Source organism: Meleagris gallopavo, chromosome 6 (genome assembly GCF_905368555.1).
Source record: "Meleagris gallopavo chromosome 6, MGAL_WU_HG_1.1, whole genome shotgun sequence".
In the NCBI taxonomy this organism is placed as follows: domain Eukaryota; kingdom Metazoa; phylum Chordata; class Aves; order Galliformes; family Phasianidae; genus Meleagris; species Meleagris gallopavo.
Window position 1 is genome coordinate 18,158,314 of NC_139409.1, and position 13,928 is coordinate 18,172,241.

At 35.8% G+C, this 13,928-nt stretch overlaps 1 protein-coding gene across 7 annotated transcripts in view; it reads left to right on the forward strand.

Annotated features, from left to right (window-relative positions):
• The window catches only part of NEBL (nebulette), a 242,846-nt gene that overhangs the window by 179,991 nt on the left and 48,927 nt on the right, over positions 1-13,928 (forward strand). For 5 of the 7 annotated variants that reach the window (XM_085227297.1, XM_085227292.1, XM_085227294.1 and 2 more), the window contains 4 exons: positions 4,496-4,603; positions 6,194-6,301; positions 11,284-11,391; positions 12,053-12,163. The exons of the other annotated variants lie outside the window; for them this stretch is intronic. In XM_085227297.1, coding sequence (XP_085083423.1) covers positions 4,496-4,603; positions 6,194-6,301; positions 11,284-11,391; positions 12,053-12,163 — 435 coding nt within the window. The remainder of the gene's footprint in view (positions 1-4,495; positions 4,604-6,193; positions 6,302-11,283; positions 11,392-12,052; positions 12,164-13,928) is intronic. 7 annotated transcript variants of the gene reach the window in all.

Below are 13,928 nucleotides of genomic sequence, written 5' to 3' on the forward strand. Positions count from 1 at the left end.
CCACAGAAAAATTATGATGACCCTTGTGTCCAAGAAGCAGGGTGATGGGTCAGGATGAAGAATGCACCTGTGCTGTAGGAGAGGAAGTGCACTAAATGTATGTCAGCTTCATCAGTCCTCTTTATGTAGGGATCATGAAACAGGCTTGTAACAATTATAAGATTTTAAAATAGTGAAGTTAATGATCTCTTTATTGTCTCCAGACCTTCTGGGTTTTAGGGTTTTAGTTTCTTTCTCAGCAGATAGGAGCTTTAGAAACTTTTTGTGTAGAAAGTTGATAGTCTCCCTTAATAGCACAAATCTATAAGCTATGACATGCAGAAAAATATTAGTTATTTGACCCTCACAGTAAATTAGCAAAGTTGGCTGTTCTGATGGATGTAATGGGAAGAAAAGATGATAACATGTTTTAATGTGATGCATATGGGTAGGTAATTTAGGGAGAATAGAGAACAGGAGCACGAAGAGGTCAGGCAGTGTGGGTGTAACAAAAGGAGAAAACAATCAGTGCAAGCAGGAAGGCAAAGTGAAGAAAACCGTGTTAATGTTTGACTGGTACTCAAGGCTGTACCAAATCAGTGTACTTTCTCTTTAAAAACAAACAAACAAAAAATAAAACCAAACAGCCGAAGTCTTGACAGCAGCAGCGAAAACACCAGCTCCTAGGACTAGAATATTTACCCTCAGCATAATATAACTTCTTTCTGTTGATTTGAAACCAAATTTGAAGCAGAAGCTGTGTTAGCCTTTGTGAAAACATGAAGCTTGTCAGCTTGTTGAATGTACATAGTACAGTTTGGATTATTTTTTCCATTTCTTTTTTAAGCAAGCTCTTCTTTATTTTATCATCTCATCACTTGATGAGATTTTTCAAAGAGCTGCTGATATGAAGCATTCCCCTTGTTGTTGCTTAATATTGCTTTTATGATAAATAATTTGGAATATTCATATTTATATTCATTATGGTGCATTGTTTCAAGGATAAAAGTTTTAGAGGTAGATTTTTCTTTTCCCCCAAGATATATCTTCTCTGAGATTATCAATGGACTAGGATTTTCTGTCTTTCTTTGCATTAAGCTCCACTAAAGCTTTTAGCCACCAGTATTTTAATTCGGCTCTTTATTTACATCACATTTCCTTCAATATCTGTGTGCTTTACAAGTTCTTTATTTTTTTAAATACATTTTCATATGTTCATGAGGAAATGCTTTAGCTGCAAGTGTCTACTTCATCCTGGGATCCCAATGATTGAATGATTCCATTTTTTGTAGTTTCTTTGTAAATCTGAACAGTGGGTGATGTCACCCACTTCTGAAACTGAACACTCCCTGTGTGAACAGCTTTGAACTACAGATTTTGATTTAGGAATGTTGCTGCAAAGCTTCAAAAGACACAGTTCTGTCCAGCTGCAGTTCTGACTTTTATAGGCTTTGTGCAAGCCAATGAGAAGTTTGTTTATCCAGTCTTTATTTAATTCCAGTTGGGCTCTTCAGGCATGTTGTTGTGCTAAAAGCCTGCAAAATCTGTTCATTCTTTAGCAATGATTAGAAAGCAGCTTCCACGTATTTCTTTTAAATTAACCCATACTAAAAAAAAAAAAAGAAACAAGCTCAAGACTTTAATTAAGGTGATCAGTAAGCAACTATTGTTTTAAACCCTCATTAAAGTAAACTTTTGCTTAATGATGAAATTTTTAGATAAGGTTCCACAAACAACTGTCATTTCTACTCCCACATTTTTATTTGCTGTTTCACCAGGTTACAAAGTTGGTCAGAATCCCCCTATAGATGCTTTAGAAATCACTGACAAAGTGTTTTTCTTTCTTCTTTTTAATTGGAACCCTTTCCTCAGGCATGTTTTTTCCCTCTAAACTGCATTCATAACTTCTGTTCAAAATGAAGCTAAAACACCATGCATACTACTGCTTCCCTCACACTTACTCATAGTTTCTCTCTCCTCCCTCTCCCTTCTCCCACAACTCCCCCGCCCCATGAATTCTTTCAAAAAGGAAGAGGGAAATAAGAAAATACCTATTTAAAAGGAAAAAAAAAAAAAAAAAAAAAAAAAGAATGGAATGTGCGTGTGTAGCTTTCAATGAGATGAATCCCCTATGACAAGTCAGAGTTAAATTACTGCTGGAAGTGCTCTTGAGATACTGTCAGGGTCATCTGATATTATTGTGCTGCCTTCATTTTGTCCCAGAGCGACATGTGCGGTGGTGTTGGAGAGGGGAGCAAAGGTAATAAGCAGTGCAGCCAGACAAGGCAGCAGGACTGGGAGGTGCTGGAAGAGCCTTCACTGATAGAAATGCACTGTGGTTGGATGGGTTGGCATCCTCCTTACATTAGGGAACCTTCTGTGCGTTGGCACCAAGATACATGGTCTGGGGTGCATTGGCTATCCCTCCTTCTTTCTGTAGCAATGATATGATCTGATGTGACACAAGGATTCATTGCTGATATCTTGAGATTGATGAGATTGTTAAAATATATATTTATATTAAAAGAATGACATAAAATAGTTGCAGCTGGAAGACTGCAGGCCACATGCGAGGAGACGTCCCTTTGGCACTGTGTTTTTCACACTTAACAAGTGTACCAAGGACCACGTTGTGGATTCAGGCCACACGCACAATATGAGGTGGTTTGCTGACTGGGCAAAAACAGCCTTAGGTAATGGGTGGTTTAACTCTTGTGCACAATGTCCTTATGATGTGTGTGGGGTAAAGGAGAGTTGTGCTCATCGTACTGACTTGATCCCTGTTTTCAGAGGCTTTCTGAGTCAGATATTCTAGCACTGCCTGATTTTTATTAGAAGACGAGTTCTGGATACACCACTGAAAAGAGAAAAAGCACTCCAATTTAGTCCTTTGGTTCATATACAGAATATGGATTTGCCTTTGACAAAGGCAGGATCTTTATATTCAGATATTTGCTTTTGCAATTGATCCAAAGCCAAGGCAAATATTGAACAATGTAAACCAGATGAATCTATGAGAAAGCCATAGATATTCCTTTCTAGAGGTAGTGTGAAAGATTATGAATGAAGTTCATCCTGCGTTCAGATAAAGTTTCTCTTTCAGAGTTAAAATATTTCAGAATTTCCTTTCTTTGTACAAATGAATATAAGTACTGGAATCACAATGTGTTCTTGAACAGATAGGCTAATGTCTGTTTGGCAGGTTTTTTTTGGTTTCTTGTTACCCTGATTAATGAAATATCAGGCACTGTGGCTAAATGGAATGAAAATACATTAAGCTAAACCATGTTAAGACTTCTTTGAGTGAAAGAAGAGTTGAAAAGGAAACAGAAAATTTTAGCCACAACTAAAGCTGAGAAAAAAGTAGTTTTTGAAGGAGATTGTTTAAGGTGGTTTAGCCTCTCTATCAGATATTCGTGTGGGAATGGAGAAAAAAAGAATAAGGAAAGAACTACGTAAGCAGAGCGTGGCAAATTATAATGGATGTTGCATAGCCTCAAATATCAAGTATCAGACTAACATTCATGAAAGCAGCATAATTCAGAGCCAACTTTTATCCTCCATTGTACCCAGCTGTTAGAAAGCAGCAAAGCATGTGTGCAGGCTCCAGATGTTTGGTGAACATGCACAACATAGGAGGAAAATGACTGCTCAATTTCATTTTTTTCTGTCTGTAAATTCATTTTTTTCAAACATTTTGTGTAATTGTTGCATTTTACTTACATTTGCTGCCATTACCTCAACAGTTATTGCTCATCTCCCCTTACATGTCTTATCGTTCCCCATTTTCCTTTTAACAAAAAGTAAAGAGAGTGAGAGTGATAGCAAGCAGTCATTTGATTATGCTTTCTAACACTGTAATGAAGTGGGCATTCTCCCTAGAAAGGACTGTATTACAGAGAGATTCCTGGGGCACTCATGAGAAGTTTTGGACAGAATATGAAAAGTTGAAGTTGGGGCTCTGGTGCCAAGTTGGCATACTGCTGGTGACACATATACCTGGTGGTGGGAAGGTAGTTGAGCGGGAAGTTTGGTTCTGACTTCCTGCATTTTGTTTTCAGCAGCTTGAAATGGTTGAAAAATTTGCAACAAATGATTTATTTCACAGCATAACAATTTCTTACAATTTTTATGTTAAGAATTCATTTTTCATGTTAATTATAAATTGAATGATTCTCAGTGATTAGATTACTATTGCTAGTCAAGCAGTTCTGGTTTATTTGATTATCCAGGACATGTGGTTTCTTTTCTCTTTCCCTTTGTAAATCCTTCAGCACCAACGATCGCGAACGACAATCTTTAATTTTTTTTTTTTTTAATTTCAGTAAAATTCAGATATATGAAACTTACTTGAAACTAGCATGGGCCAGTTAGAGGTGAGGCTACACTGAACTTTAAATATCTTTAGTGTTTAAGGATTGATGGACAAGGGATTTGTGTTTAATAATTCTTCTGTCTTGTTTAAGTACTACATGTTATTATCAAACATGTTTATTTTTTCTTTTCTTGGTGGAAGGTGAAATACAAAGAGCAGTTCAAAAAAGAAATGAAGAGCCACCAGTACAATCCTCTTGACTGTGCTTCCTTCAAGCAAGCACAGATTGCATCGACCTTGGCAAGTGATGTAAGTGAATTTGCTTTGTATTTTGCATATGTTTGCATCCCCAAAAATCTACTATTTGTTCTCAAGCAGAAGTTTCCGTTTTACAAGTTACTACTGTGAGCTTAAGTTTCTTCTGTCAAATGTGTCTGTATAGTAGGTACAGCATATTATCTTTTTATTCCTCTGTTTCTTACAAAACCCTTCTCCAAGGCTCCAAAGTTTTTCATGGGATTCAGCTCACTTTATTCATTTAATTTCGTGTTTCACTCTAAGTTAATGTACTCAGTCCCGTTGTACTGAGGAATGGCGAATACCGGTGTAGAGGGAGAACCATCTGACCAATCTTTAGACGGAGAAAATTACCACCTTCTTTCCAGAGGGTGTAGGAGGGAGTTAGCATGAGTCGCTTACATTTGCACGTCTCTCTCTTAGATTTCATTGTATCTGTTGATCTTCTGATCTTTATTTTAGAGTAAACTATTTCTAAGATTTTGTATGAGTGCTGCTGCTGAAAGCAGATTGGAGAAAACATCTTTATCAAGCGATAATGGTATCAGGATATTTAACAGTGTGTCCAATACTGAGAATGTGAGCTCTTCTTTGAGGGTGTGATCCCCTAAAGCCTAAAGACAACCTTTACTTCTGTAGCACGTTGTTTCCAAAGTGTGGGGTACCACTGAAAGGAAACAGGGGAGGCTGCCTTTAGGAAGGGTTCAACAGAATAATTGTTTCCAAAATCTAAACGTTTAGTAAAAAAAAAATAATTAAAAAAATTGTTAGAGTACTTACTGTTATAAAATATATGTAAATTCAGTATTGTTGATTTTGAAGGTTGTCTAGCTCAGTGAAGAACATGATATATGTGAGAAGGTGACTGAAGGCATTGGTTTAGGAGCTATATTTCTAAGACAGCTAAGCTGGATACTTTCTTCCTGTAAAGATGGGTGTGCAGATATCAAAAGTATGGAAAATCCTACTATAGGCTGATAGAAAGTTATCTTCTCATTAAGTGATTAATTTTCGCCATAGATGATCATATTTATTATCTTTGCTGAAAAAAATATGTATTAAATAAAATAACCTGGAGCATTGCCCTTCATTTGTTTTATGTAGATTTTTTTTTAATTTGGGCAGTTAGTGTAATATTTGAATCGGTAGAGAGAGAACAATATTCAACAACATTTAAAATTAATAAACAGAAAGCATTGAAGAAAATGCACATTTTATAACTTTTCTGCAGAATTGTTTTGAATAAACAGCAAAAATTCTTAAGTAGTCTGAAATATCATGCAAAGTATGATTTTGGGATTTTTTAAAAATTATTTTATTTTATTTTATTTTGTTTTGTTTTGTTTTATTTTATTTTGTTTTATTTTATTTTATTTATTCATTTTTAGTAAAGCTTTGAGTTAGCTCCCAAGTGGAATGAATCCATTATTGATTTTTTCTTCTTAGTTCCCAAAATAATAGTAAACGAGCGCCATCTAGTGTCTGATATAAATTGTTCAGGCAAGTGCTTAATGCTTTATGTTTCTAGACAGACTCACTGCAGTTTTAGCTGTTAATTATGTTGTTAATCTTTATTTTACCTAACCTGAATTCTTTCTGCAGGTGAATTACAAGAAAGATTACAAGGAAAGTCTGCATGATCCAGCCTCTGATCTCCCAAACCTGCTGTATTTAAACCATGCTTTGAATATCAGCAAAATGCACAGTGATGTAAGTTGGCTTTATAACGATGATCTGAAAAAAAAAAAAAAAATTATATATATATATATATATAAGTATTTTACAAATACCAGATCCCTTGCTATATATATGTACATATATATACATATATACCTATGTACATTTTTTTTTGCCACTAGCGACATGATTTCATATATAGTGATTTGTAGTGTTGTAACTAGTAGCTGGGGGATGTAAGTGAAGAAAGAACTTTTAGGGAGAGAGATTCTTTTATAAAATCAACAAGAATATACTGGCTAAGAATCATACAGACTTCTGTTACTTGAGTATTTCTTCTATTTCTGTCTAAAATGTTCCACATTTTTTTCTTTGTTGATCTAAGATATTTCTTTCTGTGCAAATCTTATCTTGTCTAAGATCTTAACATTGCCTTCATCTGCACGTGTCATTACAGAATTGGCAATTATGTTAGTTTTATATTTAGAGCTTTGCCATAAGCAGCCTATTAAGTATTAGCTTCCCTTAGAGCTTCTCTGTTTAAGCCTTTTTTTTCCTCCTAAATGTCTGAAGCCTCCTACACTGGATCAAGTAATAATCACAAAACTCCATCCTGCTACATAACAAGACAGTGCCCCTCTGTGGGGCTGGTGCTGGGATATAAGATAGTGATGCTGTGGTTGAAATAGAATCATAGAACCGCTTGAGTATGAAGGGGGCTTAAAGACCATCTAATTCCAACCCCCTGCCGTGGGCAGGGTTAATACCTATAGATCAAGCTGCCCAGGGCACCATCCAACCTTGAACATCTTCAGGGATAGGGTGCCCACAACTTCTCTGGGCAGCCTGTGTCAGGGCCTCACCACCCTCCAAGTAAAGAATTTACTCCTAACATTTAACCTAAATCTGCTCTCTTTCAATGTAAAGCCATTCCCACTTGTCCTATCACTACACTTCCTGATAAGTACTCCCTCTCCAACTTTCCTGTAGGCCGTGTTTAGGTACTGGAAGGCCACAGTGAGGCATCCCAAAACCTTCTCTTCTCCGTGCTGAAGAACCCCACCTCCCTTATAGGGAGCTCCAGATCTCTGACCATCTTTTGGCCCTCCTCTGGACCCACTCCAACAGCTCCATGTCTTTCTTGTGCAGGGGGCCCAGGCTCAGATGCAGTGCTCCAAATGGGGTCTCATGAAATAGGGAGAAAGATGCAGGAAACTCATTGTCTCTGTACAGTGCTGAAGCTTCTCTCCCACTCCAAGAGCACCTATGCTACACGTGTAGTGCTTGGAGACTGATAAGCTGCACTTGTCTTTTTCATTCCAGAAACAACAGCACTTTTGTGGAGGTGGGTGAGTGAGTGATGTTGGGAAGGAGGATTACTCACTGTTGGCAGGAGGTGCGAGCTTCAGAGGGAAAGGGTCAGCGTTAATAAACAGTAGTAGCATACTGACTTCTGAGTCAGTGCCTGCTTGAAGAAGCTTATTATCTAAAATAATAAAAATAATTCAGCCTTCTCATCTATACTTGATTTTCACGTTTCTCTTTAGTGAATTGCTTTTTGTCTGTGTCACTCTAACGTGTGAAGCTAATACTGTCCTTTTTTTTTAATATGAATGATAAATATGTTCATAGTTTACACTTTCTGTATACTTCTTTGCATTTTGGCCTGATTCTACTTTCCTTCAGTGTCATGTAAGATTGGCATTTTTTTTTTTACTGATTGAATGAATATCCCCAGAGTGAATATCATCAAGTTGTCATCTGTAATGAGGTGGAATCCTGGACTTTCCTTTGCAGGAAGTAAGGCTGCTTACTTCTTGTAAAATGTATTTATTTATTTGACTGATGGTTTATATAGTGTGTGCCCTTTTCTAACGATTCCTTAATTAACCGTGTCTCTGATTTTTGTGTTGTCCAGATGCTGGTGGATATTTTTTCTTGCTATGAGCAGGAAGAAGAATGCTTTGTCAATTCTTAGGGTCTCCACTAATTATTTGTCTTCCACAGAAATCCCATTTTTGAAATCCTTCTCAGATTTGACCTCCCTCTGTCATCTCTTTCATTTTACCATGGCTTTCTCTCCTGCCTTTCTCTATGCTTCTCGAATACCTTCTTTGTGTTCTCCCTGTCTCTCAATAGCATGTACCGAACCTTTGTTGAAGTCTCTTCCACTGTGTGAAAGAGACTGTGTCATTCACTGATTTCCAAAGACTTGTTGCATGGTCAGCTTTACTTCTAACTGATAGTATGAAACACAGAGCTTCTTACTAATTACCCAGATTTGCTTTTTCCTTTCTTCCTTGAACACTGTCCTTCTTTTCATCTTTTGCTTAACATAGCCACATCTACCATGGTGTGATTTATTGTAAGTTGTACAATTAATTGAAGTGATAAATTAATATGGTTAATTGAACTAATTTGCTGATTGACTTAGAATATAAAAGAAAGTCTGTGTAACTTTTTGAAATACATGTACTAGAATACAAAAGCAAAGCTATTATTCAAGTCAGCATCCATGGCATAAGTGCCGACAATTCATAGAAAAGGGAGATGGACATATTTGAACACAAATAAAAGGGCTTTTCTGAAAGTAATGCCTCCTATTTTATTATGTTGGCCCACAATGTCAGAGGCAGATGTTGGTGTAACGGCGGTAGAGGGGAAACCTTCCCACCAATTTTTCATTAGATTTTATTGCCATGTGACAGATGGCAATAGAGGAGCAGTCTGACAGAATGGTGTCTGACATGGAAGTGAGTATGTAGCAACAGAATGAAATTGAATTCCTCAGTGCAGAAAAAGTTGCACTCACTGACATTCCTTGATGCTTTCTGAATACTTAGGGATGTGAGCACAGTGAGGTGGTGGGTGATACGTTTCAGCAGTGGTGTCAGCAATGTGAAAGACAAGCCACATTCCGGATGGCCATGCAGATTTTTAGGAGTGTGTCATACACGCCCTTGCTGGTGAAAATGCATAGCTAATGGTGGTGGCTGTATTGAAAAATAGTGTTTAATAGCCGATAGTTTTCTTACTCAATAGTGCTCTTAGTACATGTTATAGTTTCCATGAATAAATAAAAGGCATTACTTTTGTAGCTACATACATTATGATTTTGACAGGCTGGACTCATATTATATGCATGAATTTGGTGAAAAAGAGAGTTCACTAGGAGCGACTTTTCCCTCACATGGTATACATAAACTATGGAGATACATCAGTTAAAACTTTGATGTAACTACAGCTAGTTTATTGTTTTGTACCTTTAAAATTTTTCCATGTTGTAGAAACCTTGAGGTGATGAACTACAGCCTAAAAAATGGAACTTAGTTGCCTTGAATTTTCTGAAGCAGAGTGACTAAATAGACTTCAGAACCCAAATCTGGTGTCTTTAGTTCAGCGTATCAAAAAGTTGTGCAATTTCCCTCATTTGATTTTATAGATTTTAAAAAATTAGTTCAATTAATTGACGAATTAATAAAGTGTGAAGTCAGAATCTGTAGGTGGAGGAAATTTTAATTTTTTTTTCCACTACAGAAGTTTTGTTTTGTGACATTTATAATTATTTCCACTAGGAGGCAAACACAGACCATGATATCCTTGGCACTTTAAAATGTAGAAATTAATGGTTATTTTCTAGCTAACATAAAGAGGACAAGCATTTTCTTTAGGAATTTAGAAAAATTTATTTTTATATTATCCTTTCTTTGTTTCACCACTGTCAATTTTTTTTTTCTTTTTTCTTTTTTTTTTTTTTTTTGAGAAAACGGGTATTTTAAATTCAAATTTAGCAGGAGAACTCCTGATGTGGAAGGTGAAAAACATACTTGGTGTTTAAATTGTAAACCTTCTGTGTTTGATTTCTTTTTAATAATGTTTTTGGATTTTTTTGTTTGTTTGTTTCCATGTGTATATAAGAAACGATGTAAGCAAAACAAAAGCTATAACCTGTAACAGGTATATAAGGTATATAACAGGTATAACCTATAACAGGTATATAAGCTATAACAGGTATACTTGATCATAAATAAATCTTGGAAAGATAAAAATACAGCATTCTAACAATGATTAAATGAGGCACGAAGCTGCATTACAAATTGCAGTGATGTACAATTCATAGTCAATCAGAAGCACCCACACAGAAAGTTCCAGGATTTAAATCTAGTGTTCAAATCAGAAGTCTGAGAATGGAAGAGATTCTGAACAGTTTTCTCAAACTCAGACATCAGTATTTTTGAAGAGACAAATAAAATAACATTAATCATTTTGAATATCATATTTTGATGTATAGCTATTTTTTTCCTTGTTAGAATATACTACTATATCACACCCTGATGGAGATAAATAATGTGTTTGGCCATAGTCACATGTGCCATCGTAATAAAAGATATTTAAATTAATAGTTTAGGAGCCTTTTCCTTTAAGCAGAGTGTTTTTGCTTCACGAGTTAGCATAAAGTTGCACGTTAGTGTCTTAGCCATGTGTGCTTAAATATAATTTCGCTGCTAGCTTTAAGCTCATGGCTATTGGTAGCTGTGAGAAGAATGTCCATGCAAGACCAGACCCTACTGAGACCACAGTTCTGCTTGCTTTTTCTCTCCCTCCAGTGCAAACAAGAGTGTTTCAGAATGATACTTTGGAGCGTGAAAGACAGACCTGTGGTGGCTGGGATTAGAGTAATTGTTGTTCTGCTGAAACATGGTGGGATCATACTGCAAAGCTGCCAAGTTTTCAGCCATAGGTCACTCAGCAAAAATCATGCAATTATTTAAAGGTGATTGATTCTCTTTTCTCCTGCTGTTGTCAAACTTCATCATGTTAAAATAAATTCATTTGATGTATGGAAGCAAAGGAATACATGATTCCAGAAAAAATTTCCTTGTCTAGCTGCCTTGTTTCTCCAACAGATTTAGTTTGGTAAGAGTCTTCTATGTCAAATATCTCCAGGGTACTGTAGCAAGCAGTCAGATCTCACATTCTCTCAGCTGCTAACAGTATTTTTTTTGTTTTTCCAGGTCAAGTACAAAGAGAATTATGAGAAATCTAAAGGCAAATCAATGCTTGAGTTTGTGGATACACCAATGTACCAAGTTTCAAAGGATGTTCAAAAGATGCAGAGTGAGGTTAGTAAGATGTGTTTGAATGTCCAAAATTTAGATCAGTAGAGAGGCTAACAAACATCTTGCACACAGCTTAAGAAAATAGATGAAATGATCATAGAAGTTTTATAAACTGAGGATAGGGCTGAAGTAGCACTACGTTCTCCTTTCTATAACTCAGTCCTTCCTTCAAACTAGTTTTTTTTCTTCAAAAGCTGGAGATGCTAACATTGTTGTATATGGCATAACTTTTGAGAAATGGGAAGAGGCTCAAGGGGTCACTTGGATCAGGATGTAACTTTTTTAAAGAAACAGCTTTTCTTTCCTCTCTTGAAGACACAGAAGCAGTTTTGGACAGAAAGTTTGGGCAGGAGATCACGAGGAAGGTAGCACAGGCTTGTTCTCTGTGGGTTAATGGCATTTGACTTCTCTTTTCTGTACTAAGGAAATTGTTTATTTCATGGATCAGATTAAACATTCCCTTTGGAAATATCACATATATGTATTTTTATCTAAATTGCCTGTGTCTTGTACAGATAATCTAAATAATGAAATGAGTAGTAACATTGCTTATTAGTGTGATAATTAATGACATAGCTCTTATCTGGCTCTGTTTATAGTGTTCTTTCTGAAATATGTTTGAAAATGCACATGCATGTACTGCTAATTGTTTTTGCTTCAACAGAAAATATATCGCAAAGATTTTGAGGAAAGTCTTAAGGGAAGGCCCTCTCTGGATTTAGACAAGACCCCAGAGTTCTTGCATATAAAGCAAGTCACTAATCTTCTGAAGGAGGTAGAGGATTTTTAATTTTTTTTTTCTGTTGTTGTTAAGATGTAAATGAGAAATAAGCAACATAACTACATGCCGCTGAGTGCTGAACCACTTACACTAAATATTATCATTAAATACAGAAGAGAGTCCATGAATAGAAATTGTAGCATGTCATTTTATATTCTGAATAGTCCTGTAATAAGAATTGATACTTACTGAAGTTTGTTTTAATGTAAGAAAATTATAACATTCAGCACACCTGAACCAGAAAAACAGAGTTAAATGAACAAATCAGATGATTCAATAGAAAATAGATTGTTGGCTGGAAACTCCTTGTGGCAGCCTCAATTTTGGAATTTGTCCTTCTCCTTCGGGCCAGAAAGCCCAAATTTGGTGACCTTCCAGGCATGCTGCAAAAGACATCTGTTTGATGGGATTCTGGAGAGGTTCTGATGTTTGCTTTCCAGAAAGATGAAGAGTTGAAAGGCAGATTTCTGTTGGTGCCCAGACAGCAGTTTTTTCATTTGATTAATTATTTCAGGTTTATGATATTGTGTTATAGTTATATGGAGGCCTTGAGCTGAGTGTAAGTCACTTTTAACTGATCTGTTTGGAACAATTATGATTAGATTTGTTATGAATGAAAGTTAAGAAGAGTAAAATTGCTCTGATATTACATAATCTGCTATAAGCAAATTTAGTTAAGATGTGTGGATTTTCTATATGCTCATTGTTCTTCAGTTGTGTATGACATTATGAATCAAATCAGTTTTTTTTTGTTCTATGACTGACAATATATATATCGTTGGTCTTTTAATTTTTATATTACTGTTCAAAACAGTCTTAACTATATTCATGTTTGGTTTTGAGTATTGATTGATTCTATACATCAGATTTATTATTTGAGTAAACTTAGAAGCAAATGTATTGGAAAATTATAAATTTAAAATGCACAGTTAGAATAGAGCTCCTAGATCTTCTCCATTTGAATCTGGGATCCAGCAGTACCTTGTTTATATTTATTGTATTAAAAATTGATGGTTTTGCTATAGCCCAGAGGTATGGACAGAATTGAGGCAGCTAGAATGAAAAACCCTTGAAGCTTGTTTCTTGCCTTGTTCTTAAAATAGCTTATCCCAGTCTGTGCTGTGCGAAAAGACTTTCATTTCACATATTTCCTTTTTATTCATCCTCTAATAAATAATTTATTTTGATAAATTTGTCTGTCATATAGGTAAGTCTCAAGCTTGATCTACCTTGGGCAATACCATTCTGTGCATACAGAACTCCCTTATGTCTCTTATCTGTGTTTGCTGACTAGGGAAAAAATGCAAATGCTTACATTCATTGACTTTATCTTGCTGCTTGCTAAGTGTCCATGGAAGTGGATAGTACATGCACAATGGCAGAAATGCTGTAAGTTTACATCTTCAAGAACTTTAGTTGACTTCCCTGTGTAATGCTACATGTATTTAGCTGTTCTCTAATTCTTAACTCCTTAGATTTTACACCTCATTACTTAGGGAATAAAGCGTATCTGTTGAAAAATATGAGAAAATGGAAATAGTGTTTCAATGTAGAAAGATACTGAATTTCAGATTTTATATCCATGTTCAAGAATCAAACCCCAGAGATTATGTAGATCAAATCAATTATTATCTTTCGAGAGTCAGGAAAATAGTGTACTTTCTTCTCAGTCATGGATACTGCTCAGGATATATTTTTGCTGAAGGCCTGCAATAAGATTTAAATAATGTTTCAAACATGAGAAGAACCTGGTGTTATT